Genomic DNA, 20,182 nt, shown 5'->3' on the forward strand with positions numbered 1-20,182 from the left:
CATGCTTCACAATGAGGCAGGGGGAAAATTCTACTACTTAAGAAATCCTTTCTTGTAAAAGGACATCACAGAGCCTATACTGTTCTAACTCTGATGGTCCCCAGAGTCCTGTTTCACTAAATGTAGCTATAGGACAGACAGCTATTAACAGTGTTCTGTGTACCTTTGCAAACCTGTGGAGCATTCAAAGAAACTCGAGCAAAAAGAGCAAAAATATGCACATCCCAACCACTTAACCAAGACTCTCTGAATGCACTATCTGAACCACTAGCTTGCTGTATATGACCACTAGGACATAAAGCTACTGTCCTAAAGAATTCTCAAGTCCGTGATACTCAATCCTCCTGGAGCAGAAGTCTCTGCGAAGATGGGAGACCACTCACCTGACTAGGTGTGCCCTTGTTTAAGTGCAGTGCTGGTGCTGAGTCTCCTAAAAGAGACTTCAGGGGTTTGACCTCAGGCGTGCTGCTCGTGCTACTGGCAGACGACCCTGAAATAGACGCATGAACTGATGCCACCACCTTGGCTTGTTCTGGAGGGACATACCTAAAACATATGAAAAATTCAACAGGCACTTAACCGAGAAAACTGCAGGGAATACTAAAACACGATAAACTTAATTTTAATTTCTTGTCAGACTATGTCGACATTACTCTTATTTCAAAACCCTCTTAGAATTGACAGCTTAAGACTGCACTTAATTGAAGTACTCAGACAGGCTGATACAGACTATGTGCAAAACTTGTTTCAATTATTTACTTATAATTTTTCTAAAAAAATATATATCATAAATAACTTTTTTAACAACAGAGGGCCTATAGTTAATCATGATGAACAGTTAAAACTCTACTTTTTAACAACTAAAGTATAAGATCATGAATAACATTTGGGAAGAGAGCAAAATAAAGAGAAAACATCTATTACATTACAGTTAGTAGTCTAAAATACAAAGGTCTATTACAAATCTAGAAGAATAAGATCAACAACTCAATTTCTAAATAAGCAGAAACAATTCCCAAATGGAGACACAGAAATGAAAACACTTGCAACCTAATAAAAATGCAAATTAATATATCATTCACATTTGCTCTGAGCATAAATTTTTAAATTTTGTAACTGCCCGCTAAAATACAGAAATAGGTATGTTGTATCTCAGCAGTACAACTTCCAGAAACTCATCCTTAGGGATTAATTGGATAGGTGCACACAGATACATGTACATGCATGTTATCACAGCACTCTTTATAATTTCAAAGAACTGGCCACATATCAAACATTCATCAGGAGAGAAATATTCAACAGATTCAGCAGATTATGCTAACATCTGTATAATAGAATACTGCATAGCCACTCTGTTTGGACAAGGAAAGATGTCCCTAAGACTTCCAGGGTCTTTCAGGTTTGATCTCATTCGCGTAAGTACAGGATTTACCGGAGGAAGAGAGTGAAGAAAACTAAAGAGAGGCAGTAAGAACATAATGCCCAAACACTGGCAACGCTAATCTCCAGAGCTAGGATCACGTAAGAGTTTTTGTTCTATTTCTGGGTTTTGTCCCACCCTGCCCTTCTCCCCAACACCACCCCGAGATCACTTAGGGGACACAGGAAAACAAAGTGGTTAAGGAGCACCTACGTGTTCTAAAGACAGAGTTAAAGTTCCAGCTCTACCCCTGGAAACCTAGCTATGAAACCTAGGGCAAACTACCCCAACCCTTTGTGCCTCCGAGTTTTCATCTATAAAATGGAGACATGGTTGCTATGAGGTATAACTGAGTTAACATTTATTTTTCAAGTACTTACAACAGTTCCTGGTACACATGTATTAGCTACACAAGTGTTAGCTATTTTCAATTCTATGACAGTGACAGACAATACAACTGCTTTGCCGTAACTTGGTATATTCACTGATGGGATCAATTTTTGAGCACAGTCAAGTCTTACCAAAGGATAAAACCAGATAATTGTATTTAGTTCAAAACACTCACCTGACTAAAAGTAAAGAAGTGAAGCTTGTATTGCACAGGAAGTGAGTTTGAAAACTGGTCATACAATCTCAAAACCCCTTTAGATCTACGACAACAATAGTCTCAATGTTTTAAATACAGTTGCCTGGACTGAGGATTTTCAGGGAGACTGCATTTGGACAGTGCTTATATCATGTTAAAAACCCACTGCACTGCTCTCTCGTTACATGTCACAGGTATGTGCAAGTGCTTAAAATCCACAGAACCTGGTCCACCTGAATGCTGGTCACTCCCTCTACATGCCGAGCATTCAAGTTTGTAACTGTATTATTCTTGCTATTACTATCCTGTTTCTCAGGACAGAAAAATAACACAAATTGTAATTATTTGAGGTTTACAGTTACTTGAGTTATAGTTTGAATTAATAATTTATCATCATCACGACCATCATCATCATTATAAATGCAAGGGATGGAAATTTATGGTTTTAAATCTAACAACTCTTACTCATACACACTTTCTTTTGCTAAATGAAGATAAACTATGTAAAATCTTAGCTAAGTTCTATTCAAACTAACTTGCTGAGTTGGTAAAACTGTTGGGAAAATAAAAAATTAGGCTATAGCTATGTATGGAGAAAGGTCTTAGTATAGGATACAAGGTCTTGGAAATTAAGAACTGAAAGGACAGAAAGTTAATCACATACTTCATTTTAAGAGACTCCTTTATGCCACCGTGTTTCTACTATCAGCCCACCCTCAAAGATTTTCTTCTTTCTTGAACTAAAATTTTACGAGCATGCTTTTATCTGCATTCATACCTAACACTACCTAGTGCTGCTAAATGTAGCCTGCGCTACAGCTGATCCTGCCTGGCAAAAAGAAGTCTCCTTTCGAGAACAGTTAAGAATACAGAGTTTGCAGAGGAAACGAATTAAAGCAACTTCTCTCTGTTGCTCACTGAATGAAGGCGGAGATATCTCACCTATAACCCACAGCCAAGTAGTCCTTCAGTATTCCCGGGGTTAAGCCATTCACTTCCACCTTATCTATTCCCTCTATTGTGACTCTCTCCTTTATTTTCTTAAGCCCCCAAGAAGGAAATATACACTACTGAATAATAGGTCTTAATAAATTGAATTAAATCGTGCTCATATAACTAAACATGAAGAGTCCAAGGTAGTTGAACAGTAGCTTTACAGACACATTTCCTGCTATGCTTTTTAAAGGGCTGTACTAGCCATATGTCCAACCTGTTTTAACTTCTTTTTAAAAATTGACATCTGATGGATTTAGTTAGGGGAGCATAAACGCTCTCTTCTTAACCAGGGAGTAAAATCATTTCTTGGGTGAGAAGTGAGGATATTTTGGGCAAAGACCTACCACAAAATGCAATTATGTGGATGGATTACTACACAAGAGCTTTAGCATACTGCTTAGTATATAAAAGATACTAAATAAATACTTGCAAAATGAATGAAGATTTTAAGAAAAGAGGCTATATGAAACTAGAATGTCTTGAGAAGCTAGCAGGGCTAGAGAAGGATTAGAAGGAAGGATCCTTCGCTTTCCAAAAAGGGTAGGAGGCCTGGGAATAAGGAACCGGCTGCTGCTGGGCACAGATGACTTAAGTAGAGTCAAGGCTTTTCGAAACCAAATCCAATAAAATGCCCAAATATAAGGAGTATCTATCTACCTACATACCTATTTCCTTATTTCCTATATAACTATCTCTTTCTTTCCATCCTTTCTTCCTTCCTTATGTCAGATTAATCTTACCCATAATTAATGTGATTTTTGGGAGCCTTTGTTCTAAATACAAACTATTCACTCACCATCTTTTCTTTTCATACTTTTCTTGTAGGAACTCTTTCACTTTTTGTGGATCCCTGAAGTCTGGAATTGCTGAAGATCTATCATCAAATAATCCTAGCCAAATCTGTTTACAGACCTTTGGAAAGAATTAAAAAAACAAAAGTGTTAAATTCAACATCTTCACTTAATGAAATTTTAAGGGAAAATTATGATTCTTTCAAAAAGCTAACCTACTTAATACCACTGCTTTCAATGAGAATATTACCACAAAGAATGAACTAAATTTATTTTAATATATTCCAGTATGCAGTAAAATCTTAGCAACAGCATCATAAAGAATAACACCTCATAGGGAAATGGGATTTGAATGGATCTGGGCCTTTTTGGTCTTGGAATGATCTTAAACTGTAAGCCATGAGCAAAGTTGTGTTACCTTGATAAACCTCAGTTCCCTCACCCCATAAAACAGAGGAATTAGACCAGGAGCAATTTCATGGATCTTTGACAAATTTAAAAATCAACCAAAATAGGGGCGCTTTGGCTGGCTCAGTTCGTAGAGCATGTGACTCTTGATCTTGGGGTTGTGAGTTTGAGCCCCATGTTGGATGAAGAGGTTACTCAAAAAAACAAAAAAAAATCTACAACAACAACAAAAACAAATAAAAAGTACTAGAATCATACATAATTTGAGCTTAAAGTACAATAATAATAATAACAAAAACACAAGGCAGATACAACTCTAGCTTTATAAGTACCTCCCATGCTTTTTCCCACTAATGGCTAAAAAATAAGAATCTAAGATATTTAACATTTTAGAAAAAAACCAAAGAAATGAAATGATGCAGAACTCAAACAGAACACAAAGAGCAGAGAACTATAAAGAAAAAAATTAATAACATGGACTTCAAAATTTAAAGCTACTCTTCTTGGGGGTGCCTGGGTGGCTCAGTCGGTTGAGTGTCTAACTCAATTTCGGCTCAGGCCATGATCCCAGGGTTGTGGGATCAAGCCCCAAGTCTGGCTCTGTGCTTAGATATTCTTAATGCTTAAGATATTCTCTCTCTCTCTCTCTCTTTCTCTCTCCCTCCCTCTGCCCCACTCACACTCTAAAATAAAAAAATAAAAATAAGTTAAAATAAATAAATAAAAATAAAACTTGGTCTTCAGGGCACCTCAATGGCTCAGTCAGTAGAGCATATGACTCTCGATCTTGGGGTTGTGAGTTCGAGTCCCGTGTCACGTGTAGAGATTACTTAAAAAATCTTAAAAAAAAAAACAACCCAAAACTATCGCTCTTCAAAAGACTTAAAAAGAAAAAATGAAAAGGGAAGCCAACTGATAAAAAGTATTTGCAAAATGTGTTAAGATTTTGTGATCTAACGTGATAGGAACTTAAAGCAACTTGAATCCAAAATACATTTAAAAATTCTTAAAACTCAACTATAAAAAACCAGTAAGAGTGGGCAGGGAAGATGAACAGACACCTCATGAAAGATATACACAGCAGCCCAGTATCAGCACTGAGACCCACTACACAGGCACCCACAGATACCACTAAAAGGCCCAAAATAAAAAGACCATATCATGTGTTTGGAACAACTGGAACTCTCAAGAAGGTTAAAAAGGTACAATCACTCTGGAAGACAGTTTACAGTTACTTAAAAGTTAAATATACACCTACCATATAACCCAGCCATGCCTTCTAAGTTATTTACCCAACAGAAAGAAAAAACCTGTCTACACTCAGATTTGTACACCAATGTTCACAGCAGCTTTACAAATGATAATAACTCCAAAGTGAAAACAACCCAAATGGGTTCATCAACAGGTTGAATGGATCAATTTTAGAATATCCAAACAGGATACTCTTCAGCAATGAAAAGGAATAAACTATTGATACAAGCAACTACATGTGGAGAAGTCAGATTCCCCTCCAAAGTACATACTGTATGACCCCCCCTCATTTAACTTTTACAAAGCACAACTTTATCTATAGTGACAGAAAGCAGATTAGTGCAAACATTACAAACGGGCACAAAAAAATTCTTCGCGATAATGAAAATGTATGCTGTCCTATTACTATAGTGATGGTTTCACATAGGTCAAAACTCATCAAAATTGTACACTCTGAATATATCCAAGTTATTGTAATTAATTATTCCTCAGTAAAGCTATAAGAAACCAGTCCACAAGCTTCCAAACTTGTATCATTTAAAAAATTAACCAATTATGACACTGTGAAAAGCACACAGTATCCAGCTTCAAAAAGCCCCCCAAAACTCGAGGAATCAGAGAATAAATAAAAAGCAGCATTCCTCTCAATCGTACCTGCTCACTGAAATGGCAAAGAGAGAAAGAAGAACCAGAAGAAGGACTTGCCCTCTTCCTCTCTCCGTACCCCAATCATGCTTCAAAACAATTTTTCTTGTTTTCTTGTTTTCCCTCCTACTCCAGGCTCAGTGCAGATACTGTAACATCATTAAGGCAGTGTAGGTGACACACATGAGCCCTAGGCTAAGGCACAAAGCAGTACAGTGGCAAAGCCCAAGAAGTACACCCAGAAATGGTAATGCAACTTACTGCCAGAAATGCTGTCAACCCTGTACAGGGCCAGTTTCCCCACTGACTATTTAGCAACTTAAAAAGAAGCACATGGGACTCTCCTTAGAAACCTGACTGATGATTCTCCGAAAATTTAATTTTGAAAGATTCTGTGGCTGTGCAATTACATTTATAAAGGAGGGATTGGAAGTTTCTAGTTCTTCTCTCTCAAAAAGTCCCAAATGAGAAAACAACAGACATGGTAATTATTTGCCCAAAGCCAAAGAATTATTAACCGTAACTGACACAATTAGTTCAGGACACTTCATGACATTTAGTCTTTGCGCGCTAAAAATTCCTAAGAACTATCATATACAACTTTTTTTTTTTTTTTAAGTTCATTTATTTAGAGAGAGAGAAAGAGAGCGCATGCAAGCACAGGGCAGGGGCAGAGAAAGGAGAGAGAGAACCCCAAGCAGGCTCTGTGCAGTGAGCACAGGGCCTGAAGTGGGGCTCGGAACTCACAAATCACAAGATCGTGACTCAAGCCAAAATCAAGTCGGACGCTCAACCGACTGAGCCACCCATATGTAACTTTTTCTAACTGAAAACAAACAGTGAACAAATAAACATACAAACAAAAAGGAGATGGGCTGACGACACATCCCCGAGTTACTGTCTTGGCACTCATTCATCACGGGGATGCGAAGCGAAGATGAAGTGCTTGGCGGTAGACTTTACAGGCATCTGACAGCAGCAGCCAGTGGGTATCACTCAAACTTCTGTACTGTTGCAGTTCTCTGTCCCTGCTCTCTGACAGGAAAAATCTTTAGTTCTTATTTCTCACTATGTTGCCCCATAATAGCTATTTCCTATTATTGCTCAAGATCCTAACCATACCTGCCACTCATGTCAGCTTAAGTTGTACCTAAGCCAAGCGGCTCTCAAAATGGATTTCCCAAGTCCCTGGATCCGCACCATCAAGGTGACCTAAGAACTTGTAAATGCAAACTTTCAGGACCCACTCAAGATCTACGAAATCAGAACCTCAAGGGGTGGTGCCCAGCAATGTGTGTTTCAGCAAACCCTTTGGGGGACTGTGAAATTGGTCAAGGTTTGCAAACTGGTGCGTTAGTAAAATCTAGGCCAGCAAATGGAAACTTTCTTTCCATACATATACTACATACAGTTTCCGGTTATTTCTCAAAATTATGAAATCACTAATCCTGGTATCGGGCAAGATTCATTTAACAGAGACAGTGTTCCAGGGACACATCCGGGAAAACACAATGTCAATCTCTTTGAGACCGATTCATATTTTCATCCCTGAAAAGCTGGCTTCTGTTTCAACCATTCTACTAAAATTGCTCTTTCAGGTTTCTAGATTTGCTGAAAGAAAAGCATACAGTTCTTTTTGTTCCTTTTGTTCCGTTAGTAAAATAATAAACAGGATCACCTGAAAAGGAACAGTTTTTCAAAGCTGAAGGAGAGTGGGAGAGTGAATTACTAACACAGCAAGCAGCACTGAGGACTCATGGAGATGAGTAGTAAAGTGAATTAGTCTTAATAGTTGTGTTTGCCTCCAGCCTCATCTGCCTATTTAGGTACAAAGTAGTTGAGCGACGACGGCTTTCAAGGTAAAATACGACAAGTTAAAAAGGAATGGTTATAACAGACCATGAAATCTAAGGTAAGAAAAACAAAGATATGGTGAGGATGATGGCCAAGAAGTTTAGCCTCAGTGGGCTGCAGTCCTGATGGCTGTGCCACAATTGTTGGGATTTAGAAATTAAGAGGGAATGAGCTGGGAAGAGAGAAGTGGAGGTGGCCAGAGACCAGGATGCTTCAACTTGAACTCTGAGAGGTGATTCAGTTATTGATAAATAAAAAGTCTAAAATAAGATGAAGGATTATTGGAGGTAGGAGGTCGAGGAATTCAGGAGGCCAAATTATCTATTATTATGATAATCATGTGGATTATCTATGCGGACAGTGAGACTAGAAGAAATGATTAACACTAGGAGAAAAAAGACATTACATAAGGGGCTAAAATCTAAAACGAATGAGGGGTATGACTGCAATAAGAAGCCACAGCAGGTGACAAAATCTACTGGCACGAGAAACATGGTGCTGGGGGACCAGAAACACCACTGAGGAGCAAGAATGATACCTAAAAGCCATCATCTGAAAGAACTGCACTCATGGTGTTGATAATCTCTTTTAGGGAGGTGGATAATCAGTTCTAATTATAGAATAATGTGATGGTTGGGGTAGTTCAGAGCCTGGACAAGGGGAACCAGACAGCCCGAATTTGAATCCCAATTCTGTTTAGTAATGGAACCTGCTTCACAGGGATGGTGGAAGGGTTAAAGGAGTTAGTAGGGGGGAGGGGGGGGCGGTTTCCATTCCGGAACAGGGGTACATAATGAACTTTAACTAGTACCAGTTATTATTACTCTCAGAGGTGGGTTATGGAATAATGAGGTAAGCAAGCACTGGGAAGTAGGTCCCCTCAGGAACACAGGAAACTATGGGTCTCCCTTCTATCCTGCTGCAGACAGAATCAAAGTGGTCTTGATTTAAAAAAAAAGAAAAACACAACTCCCTCCTCCAAACTTCTATAGCACTTTGTATGTTTTACATGAGGCTCATTACCAATTGCCTCATATTTGAATTACTGCGCATGTGTCTCATTTACTTTCGAATTCCCCACACTGCTTAAAATAATGGGTTGTGCCACATTAAGTGTTCAATAAATATACCGGTAATGCTGAAAAACACACTTCATTTATCATTTTTTTAAAACAATTTTTTAACATTTATTTTTGAGAAAGAGAGAGAAGAGACAGAGTGTGAGCAGGGGAGGGGAAGAGAGAGAGGGAGACACAGAATCTGAAGCAGGGTCCAGGCTCTGGGCTGTCAGCACAGAGCCCGACGCGGGGCTCAAACTCACGAACCAAGAGATCATGACCTGAACTGAAGTCAGACGCTCAACCAACTGAGCCACCCAGGTGCCCCTATCATTTATTTATTTTAAAATTACACATCAGCCAACAAGAATAAGCCTGTGAAATTTTCAAAATAGTTTTTTCCTTATTCTAGTGCAAATCCACTTTAGAATTGTAATCAAAATAGCCACTGACATAATCTAAAATACTTTAAAGTATCAGTCAGGGTTGCCATAGAAAACAGGTGGCATGCTCAATTCAAAAAATTTGAAAGAAAGTTTAATAGACTATTTACAAAGCACAGGCAGGTTGTAAGGAACTCACACGTGAGAATACGGTTCCCCCTCATTCGTAACAGCTCAACCCCACCCACTGGCAGGGGAAGGAGAGGAAGAGGTAACCTTAAGACGAAGAGGGCTAATTGATGGGAGTCTGACCTTCAATGGAAGGATGCAGAAAGGAGACAAGAAATCCCACATGGAAGAAGAAAGTAAGTATTTTAACCTCTCCCTCCTTCCTTTCTTGCTTTGACAATGTTCCCCCATCAGCTCAACCCAACTGGAAGCCAAGAGTCAAGAAGGCCCATCTGTGTATCCAGACAAATGAGCAGCCTGGAGCCAGAGCAGGGTAAAGACCAGAGCTAGAAGGGCAGATGGAAGCCATCCAGCACAGCACCTAAATCACGATAATAAATACATGTGGTGCAAGCAATTTCACAAACTCAATTACGGACGCCAAAGATAGGAAACATCCATACTAATTCTCAATTGCTCATATAAAAAAAGGAAGGATAAGGAAAGGGTGCTGCACCAGGCTTGAGAAGGAAAATAGATAAGGGTAGAGATTACAGCTTCCTAATCCTCTCAGGGACAGCAAAACAAAGCAGAAATTTGTGTGAGTGGCAATTTACCTTTATTCTGACAAACCCTTGTTTTCATAAAAAGGATAAAGAATAAACATTGTGACTGGACTCTGTTTGCAACCTCTAGGTAAAAAGATAAAAAATAAGAAAAGGAGGGGGTGCCTGGGTGGCTCAGTCAGCTGGGCATCCAACTCTTGATTTTGGCTCAGGTCATGATCTCATGGCTTCTGAGTTCGAGCCTAGAGCCTGATTGGGATTTCTCTCTTTCCTGCTCTTTCTGCCTCTCTTCTCTCTCAAAATAAATATATAAAGTTAATAAAAGAAGGAAATGACAGAAAGATGCTCTGGAATTAAAGAACCTTTTTTCATTAAATCCATCTACATATATCCAGCCAGATTTCAGACTATTTTGCCCTCACTCCTTAGTGGAGAGGTGGAGGGTTACTGACTCCCTAAGATACAATCGCAGCACTTGCTAGTACTGCCCATAAAATACAGAAACAAATAACTGGAGGCCTCAGAATTGAAAAATTCATGAACAAGTAACAAACATCCACTCTTTGAAAGCACAAAGAAAAACTACACAGAAAAAAATACGAACAGAAATACAATTAAAAGCTCTCTAGAGAGATACCATGTAACAGCAACATATTATTTAGCGCTAAAAGAAAAAACAATCAGGTTTTTGCTTTAATTTGCCCTAAACATCCAAAATCAGAAAAATATCCCAAATATATGTCATGACCCAAGTTAAATACTGAAAAGTACATTATTAGCATTTCCTACATTCATCCAGCCTCCATTAGCATGACTGTGCTCATATTTCTAGACTGATCGGTATTTCCCAGTTATAGCCTATCTGAAGGATGTGTATCAATAACGCTTAGGGAAAAAAAGACACTACCCATACACCTTATGCAAGAGAAACAGTTCTCCATGTATCTTTTTCAGACTGTATGTTATAGTCCATCTTAAAATTTGGTTTTAAAAAATGTGCAAGAATTAGAACCTATGCAACTGATTCACTGAAAACGGGCACACACAAGCTTTATGTGCAGATCACTAAGGCACCAGAGCCTTTGTGAACCAGACATATAAATGGATACATGAGGGAGCAAGACTTCCATCAAATCCAATTTATTTAATCTTAGGGTTTTTGTTTTTAATCTAAGCATAAACTACCTTATAATGGCTTCCTTAACATAAAAATCAAATTCTTCACCTATTCAGGCCCCAAAGGAGCCAACCCCTGATTACCTCTCCAGACTCCTTTACTATCATTACTCTTTCCAGGCCACACAGGCCTCCTCAGAAAGTCTTCCCTCAAAAGCCAATCCCACGGTGGGGGGCAACATCTCCCACACCAAACCTCACCTGTACGTTACTACAACATATTATTTTCATGACCTTTATCTCACAGCTTCTAAATGTAAAACTCACGAGGCAGGAACCTTCTCTGATTCACCACTATTTGTATTCTCGGAGCCTGACACATAACAGACACTAAAAAAATAACCTAGCACATGAACGAAAGCAACTTCCTAACAGTGTTGAAATATAGGTACTTAAGAAATTCTTTTTTCCCTTAGTTCCATCTGAAATATACAGGCTGACCTAGAACACTTAGCATACTAACTTATTTATGCAGAAGTAATAAATTCACTGATGCGAATTCTCACATTCTGTCTAGACCAGAGGTTGCTAGCAAAACACACCTCACAAGCTAATATCTGGCCTTTGGTGTGTGTTAGCAGCTGAAGTTTCACTGGGACACAGTCCCGCCCACTCGTTTACCTACTGTCTATGCTGCTTTGTTGGGTAGTTACAACAAGGACGGTACAGTCCACAGAACCTAATATTTACTATCTGACCCTTTACCAAAAAGGTCTGCCAACCCCTGACTTTAACTGCAACCATGGACGTTCTATGATACCATCCCAGCACCCAAAAGTAATAACGATTTAAATAGGATATAATAAATAAAAGCCTGCTGTTGAGGCAGGTTTTATAATGTGTATGGGGAGTAACAGAGATGAAACTAACATGAAAGAAGCCTTTCCCTGGAGGAAGTACTTTCCAAGAATGAGGACTATGTAAGGGCCAGTTTATTCTATGGACCCATTCACTAGTGAATAAAGGAGAAAAAGTACCAGAGTTAAGTTTCAGGTAAGGATTAATGTATTTGACACTTGTTTTCTACATAACTGACAAGTACAAACAAATAGAAGAGATAAAAGCAGCAAATACTCAAACACTAGAGAGAAATTAAATGCGGTGGTAAGAGCAGTAAAACCTACTTGCAAGAATCTGCAGTTTGTGCAGGAGACCAGTAGCTGTAATTCAGAAACTTACCGTGCAACTTAGTGAAGGGCAGTATACGCAATGCACAGCACACTCCCATGCCTGATTTCACTTAACATCTCTAATGTCAAATCGTGTTCCAGAGAGGTTGCAAAGAACAAAAAACCCAGCCACGCTCGTTCAGATAAAACAAGGAAGCATACAGCAACACCAAGAAAACAAAAACTTTAGGGGAAACTGAGCTGCAAACAGAAAAAGCCATTTGGGACCTAGGTAGTCTGAGAATCTGTTTCCTAAGCCCCTCTCCTCCCCACCCCCCCAAACACACAGTTGATCACTTTTGCTTCTCACACTATGTCTAAATGCCTGCTCTTGCTCATCTTAGTACACTTTTTTTTTTTTTTTTTCTGTTTAACTTGTTAAGACTGCACATGGCCCAAGTACATCCTGTCTTTTTGGTTTAAGTGATTCATCATTTGAATCCAGCCTCTGTGAACCTTAATTCAGTTTCTTACAAGAGGGAGGATCAGATTAGTCACTGGCCCCCAGGGTTAGCTGTCCATTCCTGGTCCAATAAGCTATGTGTTTTCTGTCTTTATTTTGTGGTTTTTCCAAGGCAGGGAGGGAGTCTTCCCCCTTTGTTCCTTCAGCAAAGCATGAGAGCTTGGTAAGCACTCCCCAAACCTAAACACACATGTTATTCATGAATACGCTTTGTCAATTATAAAAAGCTTTATAAATATAAAATTTATTGTATTAGTGAAGTCACATTGGTTTCAAGTAAGATTATCAATTGTCCTCCTTTCTCAAACTAGTATGACTATGTAAATTACCCTGTATGGGTAACAAAACAATTGTTCTTTCAATTTTGTATGCTGCCTTTAATAAGCTTCCCAGTTTTAGATAGTTAAATTTATCAATATTTACTTTGTGGTTTTCCATTGCTTTTAGCATATAAAGTCCTTACACGTTCAAATGTTAAGTAGTCAGCTATATTTTCTATTAAATTTTACAGTAATCACTTATGTTTTTTTATTACCTACCCTCAAGCTTACAATCCTTAAACACTACAATTCAGTTTGTTTTTTAGTTATAAAATAATTTGTTTTACAGCAAAGTTGCAAGTATAGTAAAAAAGAACTCCCATATACCCTTTACCCAGTCTCTAATGTTAACATTTACTTTATCATGCTCTCTTTAGATAAAATTTTTTCTAGGCTTTAAATGGTTTAGAACCTTCTCTTCCTAATGTCTACCTCCTAAGAACAAAGACATTCTTTTATATAAATGTAAGCAAAACTATCTAAATCAGGAAATTTACACTTTATTATTCTCTAATCCACAGACTAGCCAATTATCTTAATAGTGTCCTTTAGAACAAAAGGAAAAAAGGTTCACCGGGTAAAGAATCTGAACTGTCCTGCTGCCTTTAATCTGGAACAGTTCCTACAAGCGTCTTTGTCTTTCATGACCTTGACATCTTTGAAGCGTATAGGCCAATTATTTTGTAGTATGCTCCTTTATTTAGGTTTTCTCATGACTAAACTTATGTTATGCATTTTGGCAAGGAATACAACCTAAGTGATGTTGTATCCTTTTCCGTGAATTGTATCAGGAGACACATGATGTCAATCAGTCCCATTCCTAGGTGATGTTAACTGACATATGCCAGATCTCTTCATACTAAAGTCACCATTTTTCCCTTTGGGATTAAGTATCTTGGAGGGAGATCCTATGAGACATTTTCTATATTTTTGCTGCTTTCTTTGTGCTTTAAAATTTTAACTCTAAAATACTTCTGAAATTAATTTTGGTCTACCGCATCAGTTAGCACTCAGACTTTCCATTTACTGAATAACCAATTCCTTCCATACTTAACTGCTAAAATGTGTTTATTTTATAGTAACTTTATACACTTAATATATATAAAGATCATAGCACGTCTAAGGATCTAGTCTGTAGATCTGTGCCTACTCTAGTTTCGGACTGTTGTAATTACTCCAAGTTTATATTGCAAATTATTGCCTATAAACACAGAGATATATTTTTAGTGTCTAAGTGGAGCCAATCCTATTTATTACTCTTTGGTTTACAAATTCCTCCCAGATAATTTTACTTCTTTGTTTTAGAATCATTATCTAAAAAGGAGTAGAAAACTCCTACCAGTGTCTTGGTTCCAATTGCTCTACACTTAATTTGTGAAGCCTTCATAAATCTTAAAGCACAGCGTTCTCATTCCCAAAGACAGTTATGCATATTATAAGCAAGCCTGCCAAAAAGGAAAGATTAACCAAAGGTTTACGTTTCTTTCTCTCTACAGAGTAAGTTTTCAATTTTGACATTTTCCAGAATATTAACAAGAACAAACAAGGTACTGAGCAAGAGAGCAGAATGGGAAAGGTGACCTAATCACATTTCCTTCAGAACTGAATATGAAGTACAACTGTATTTACTTGTCACAATATGCAATAAGAACTGTTTGTGGATTATCGATGGCTTAAGGATCGCACCAATACCAGTGAATCACCTCTAACAGGAACACTACTCATTGTTTCACTCAACCGAAAGCTTAACGATAGTAATGGATTTGTACTGACACTCGATTGTCTGGTTGTCCTGGTGACTCAAAGCCTGCATTTGCCAGGCAGCTGACTGAGGCTGGGAATGTAGCCTCTGGCTGAGGAACAGAGAGACTAGGCGGCCCAAGTGCAGAACAAGCCTCGGAAGTAAACCCGATCCATACCACAGTCTACGTGAAGTGATCATGAGGGAAAGAAAAAAACATTTCGTTTTCTTTGAACATTTGTGAGTACATGGGTGGCCCACAGGTTAATCAAAAAGAAAAGAAAAAAAGAAAAAAGGAAAAGGAATATTCAGGCAAAGCTCTTGTCAGTAAAAATGAGATGTGCAGAAGAGGAGAGTTTTAAGTAGGTTTCCAAAACAGATTATCTCAATGTCCAAAGGGAACAATTTGACCACCAATAAGAATAACTACAACAGACTGAAGCACATCAAATAATTTCATAATATTTAGAAAAAAACCACATGTAACTGGTCATTGTTGGAAGATGTTTTGGAACTCATTTTGAAAAAAGTTAAATATTGAGAACCACATATAGCTTTATGTGCACTATATACCTGATATTCATGACTAGTTTTAATGTACTTAAAAAAGAATGATAAAAGTACTGCACATTAATGTAAATTTTATTCAAATAGCTGTATTTTCTAAAACCAAAAATATTAGTGAAAAAGTTTTACATCTTTGCAAATTTCATGAATACTTGACTAAATAGAAGATAACGGATTTCTCATCTGCCTCTGCATTTTGATGTTATGTAACTTCCGAAAAACTCCACCGTACACTCAGAGAATGAAAGTAAAAACAGCCAATCAGGTCTTCAAACTACTATTAAAAATGTTTGATTTTACAGAATCCCTGAAAAGGTCTCCAGGATCTCCAGTAGAACCCCAGACCGCACCTGGAAAATCACTTAGTTAGAAGTCACCACTTTACAACCCCAAATCAATGGATATAGGAACGGAGAACTACAAGAACAGCCCCTGACATAACCGTGCCACCAAAATATCTCTCCATGAAAGAACACAACACCCAACCCGTGCAACACCGGGTCTTCCTCTTTTTCCAAACTAAACACGAACCTTAAGACGCTACTAGATCCAGCTACCAATTTACTGGTAACTACGATGACTGAGGAACACCGACACTACCATACGGATCGAATCAGCAAAATCCAAACAGTGGGAAACTACTGAACAAATGACTGGGCTGGAGAAGCGAGAAAAGGGGAGTGGGGGAGGGCAGGGGAGGTGGGAAGAGGAAGAGAGAGAGAACCGGAGTAAGCAACTGGAGGGGAAATTCCTAGAAAACAAAGATTTAACAGGCAAGCAAAGCAGGTACCACTTCTGGTAATGTCAGAAGAGCTCACATTAAAACCCAACTCTCCAACAGATGACTATAAACTCTATGTACATTATAAAAACTACCAGAAGACACTAGGGAACAACCAAAGCAAACAGAATGTTGGAAAGGAAATTAAGCATTTGCTGTTTTTTTTAAAGACATGGTCAGTAACAATCAGAGTAGTTGCAGCAACTACAAAAACTGGAAAGTGAGCAGCAAATCCAAGGAAGGAGAGAATCAGGGAGTAGGAGCCACAAAACTCTCCCCAGGTCTCTGGCTCACCCTTGACCTAGGCATGTGCGGGGCTGACTCCAAACCAACTCAGTTAAAGACTAAAAGAACTAAGTGGAGATTTTAACTGGTATCTTCCATGAGAAGCAGAATTTGCTACAGTAAAAAGGAAACAAAAGAAACAAACAAAACCAACGCTTTTGGAAGGAACAAGACAGAATCCAGACGCTCTACTATGCACCATTTCCAGCATTCTGGATATAATCCAAAATCACTAGATATACACAGAAACAGCAAAGTGTGACCCACAGTCAAAAGAAAAAGCAACCAGTAGTGACACACCTGATGTGACAAAGACTTTGGAATTGGTAGATAATGATTTAAAGCAACTTGTATCCCCGTGTGCAAGAGCTTATGATGAATAAAACTATGAAATCTCAGCAAAGGGAACAATTACAGAAAAGAATCAAATGTAAATCCTAGAACTGGAAAAGTATCTAAAGAAAAAATGGTCAAAATGTTAAAATAATTTTGATGAAGACAAATTCACAGATTAATGAAGCTTAGCAAACGCCAGGAAGGATAAACACACACACACACACACACACACACACACACGCTCGTGAAACACACATGTGTATATCATAGTTATATCTAGAAAAAAAAGAGCTTCAAGATGGCCTATTGCCATAGAGCAACAACAATATAAAGATCAGATAATGCTCTTTTCAAAGAAGAAGAAAGTATTACCAGAGAGAGAGAGACTGTATATGACAGAATGTCACCTTTGTGAGGAGGACATAGTAATAATAAATATTGGCCCCTAACAAGTTTCAAAATAAATAAAGCAAACAATAAAACAGGGAAAAATATACAAATCCACAATCATTTGTTAAGTGCTCTAACTGATAAATTACCTACACGAAATCAGTAAAGCAGACCTATAAGATCTGAACAGCACTATCAATCACAACCTATAACTGACATTTATAGGACACTATACCCAGTAACTTCAGAAATACATTCTTTTCAAGTGCACATAGCACGTTCACCAAGAGAGACCATGTGCTGGACATAGAACAGGACTCAAAAAATAAGAAAGGGTTGAGAAAACATATAGAGAATGTTCACTGACAAAAACAGAATTAGAAATTGATTATACAGTAAGAGATCTAGAAAAACTCCAAATATGTGGAAATTAATCATTTCTATATAATCCATGGATCAAAGAAGAAATCATAAGGGAAACTAGAAAACATTTTAAACTGAATGATAAAATACAACGTATCAAAATTTGTGCAAAGCAGTTAAAACAGAGGTTAGAGAGAAATTTACTGCTTTAAAAGATTAGAAAAGAAAGCTCTCCAATCAGTGATCTTAGGTTCTATCTTAAGCAAAGAAAGAGCAAATAACCCAGAGTAAATAGAAGAAAAAACAAAGCCCAAAATTATAGAAGCTACTAAACACATTTAAAAGAAGGCTCTCATTAACTTTGTCAATAAATATGACAACTTAGGCAAATTCCTTGAAAAATACAATTCATCAAAACGGATACAAGAAACAGATAATCTTAATAACCAGTGATCACTTTCACTCTCTGCCCCAGTGACACTCAGATCCCAGTGTTCCTTTCTGTCCTTCTAAAGAGCCCAGTCATCTCAACTAAAGCAGCTGGCCAAAGATGACTGAGTCATCAACTCCCACATAAGATTCTAACACTTGGTAGCAGAAGCTGCCAACAGGGGAAGGGGGTCTCCATGTCAAACAACAGTACATCACCAAGTGGGGCTTTTAAAAACAGGCAACAGGCCAAATCTGGCTGGCGCGGGGAGTGAAGGGGGCGGGCGGGGAGCAGGTACACAGTTTGCCAACTCCTGATACACAATATGGAGAGGAATCTTCAAAGAAAAGGGAAATTGGAGGACTTGCACTCCCTGACCTCAAGACTGACTTCAAGACGGTATGCTACTGGCATAAAGGGCAATGAATGAATGAATGAAACTGAACAAAGAGCCCTGAAACATACTCGTACTTACATGGTCATTTCATATTTGACAAAGGTTCCAAAGTAATCCATTGAGGAAAGTGTTTTTACCAAATGGAGCTGGAACAACTGTATACATTCACAGAAAAATACGAACCTCAACCTCCAGCACACCATATACTAAAATTAATTTGAGACTGATCATAGATGTAGATGTAAAAGCTAAAGCTTTCAAAGCTTCTAAAATAAAATGAGATTATGACGATGACAGTAGGCAGAGACTTCTTTAGAGCCGAGAAAGAAGAAACTATAAAACTAAAAACTGATAAAATTCATCAAAAAGACAAATTTTGGCTTGTCAAAAAAAAAAACAACACTAAGAAAATAAATGAGAAAGCCACAGACTGAAAGAAAATACTCACTAAACCAGTCTTACGAAGAAAAATGAACAAATTCTGATATATTCATAGAACAGTCGTAGGTAATAAAAAAGGAACAAACTACATGTAGCCACATGCACAACTCTCACAAGAAGTCTTATGCAAAAAGCACACTTTATTAAATACAAACAAAAATCAAAACAGTGGTTGCCTCTGGAGAGGGGAGACATTAAGTAAGAAGAAATGTCAATGTGCTTTATCTTTGCAGAGCTTTGGGTTACCAAAGGGGATGCATTTATCAAAACTCTTCCCAAGGTAAGATTGTTACATTTCCATCTATGTCAATTATACTTCAATTTTTAACAAATATTGAATTCCAATTAACGATCTCCTGAGGATTTAAGGGGTGATGTGAACTAATGTTTGCGGCTTACTTTGAAACGTAAGAAACGTTAAGTGGAATTAACTAATGGATGGATACACAGACATGTGTGAAAGCAAACACAGCACAATGTTTACCATACCTGCACAGTTTTTCAACTTTTATGTATATTTGAATGTTTCATAATAAAAAGTTGGGGGGGGCGCCTGGGTGGCTTAGTCGGTTAAACATCCGACTTCGGCTCAGGTCATGATCTCACAGCCTGTGAGTTCAAGCCCCGCGTTGGGCTCTATGCTGACAGCTCAGAGTTTGGATCCCGCTTCGGACTGTGTGTCTCCCTCTCTCTCTGTTCCTCCCCGACTCGTACTCTGTCTCACTGTCTCGCTCTCAAAAACAAACAAACAAACAAACAAACAAATAAAGTTGGGAGGTGGAGGGGGCAGAAGACAGGCAGATCTGGCCATTGTGCCGTGGCTTTGAGACGATGCTGCCAGGGGCATCCATGAAAAGGGGTTCTGAGAGACAGTGCAGCATGTAGGTCAACCTGCAAGCCACTCACACTACCAGAGACCCCCCTCGCCTGCAGTGAGACCTACAGCAGCAGCTGCAACAGAAGGTAACTGCTCACCACCACCCCATCCTTGCAAAGATCCCAGAATCACAGACTGGTATGAGGTTTTCCTTGGGGAGCTGGTGGAGCCCATGGTCCAGTAGAAGACTGACAAGACATCATCTAAATCTCTAAGAAGTTCTTGCTGGGTGTGGCCTTTGCTTAGTCCTACCCAAAGCTGATACTGCCTGTGCAGGATGACTTTAATTTCCGGAAACAGAACCAAGAACTCCTCGATGT

General features: G+C 38.4%; 1 protein-coding gene across 12 annotated transcripts in view; it reads right to left on the minus strand.

Annotated features, from left to right (window-relative positions):
* AGFG1 (ArfGAP with FG repeats 1) overlaps positions 1-20,182 on the minus strand; it is a 72,569-nt gene that overhangs the window by 25,603 nt on the left and 26,784 nt on the right. For 11 of the 12 annotated variants that reach the window (XM_053904227.1, XM_053904224.1, XM_053904222.1 and 8 more), the window contains exons 3-4: positions 3,799-3,914; positions 384-546 (exon numbers count right to left, since the gene is read on the minus strand). In XM_053904227.1, coding sequence (XP_053760202.1) covers positions 384-546; positions 3,799-3,914 — 279 coding nt within the window. The remainder of the gene's footprint in view (positions 1-383; positions 547-3,798; positions 3,915-20,182) is intronic. The other variant, XM_053904226.1, reaches the window with a different exon arrangement.

This window comes from Panthera pardus, unplaced genomic scaffold (genome assembly GCF_024362965.1).
Source record: "Panthera pardus isolate Hobbes unplaced genomic scaffold, ASM2436296v1 HiC_scaffold_10, whole genome shotgun sequence".
Lineage (NCBI taxonomy): Eukaryota > Metazoa > Chordata > Mammalia > Carnivora > Felidae > Panthera > Panthera pardus.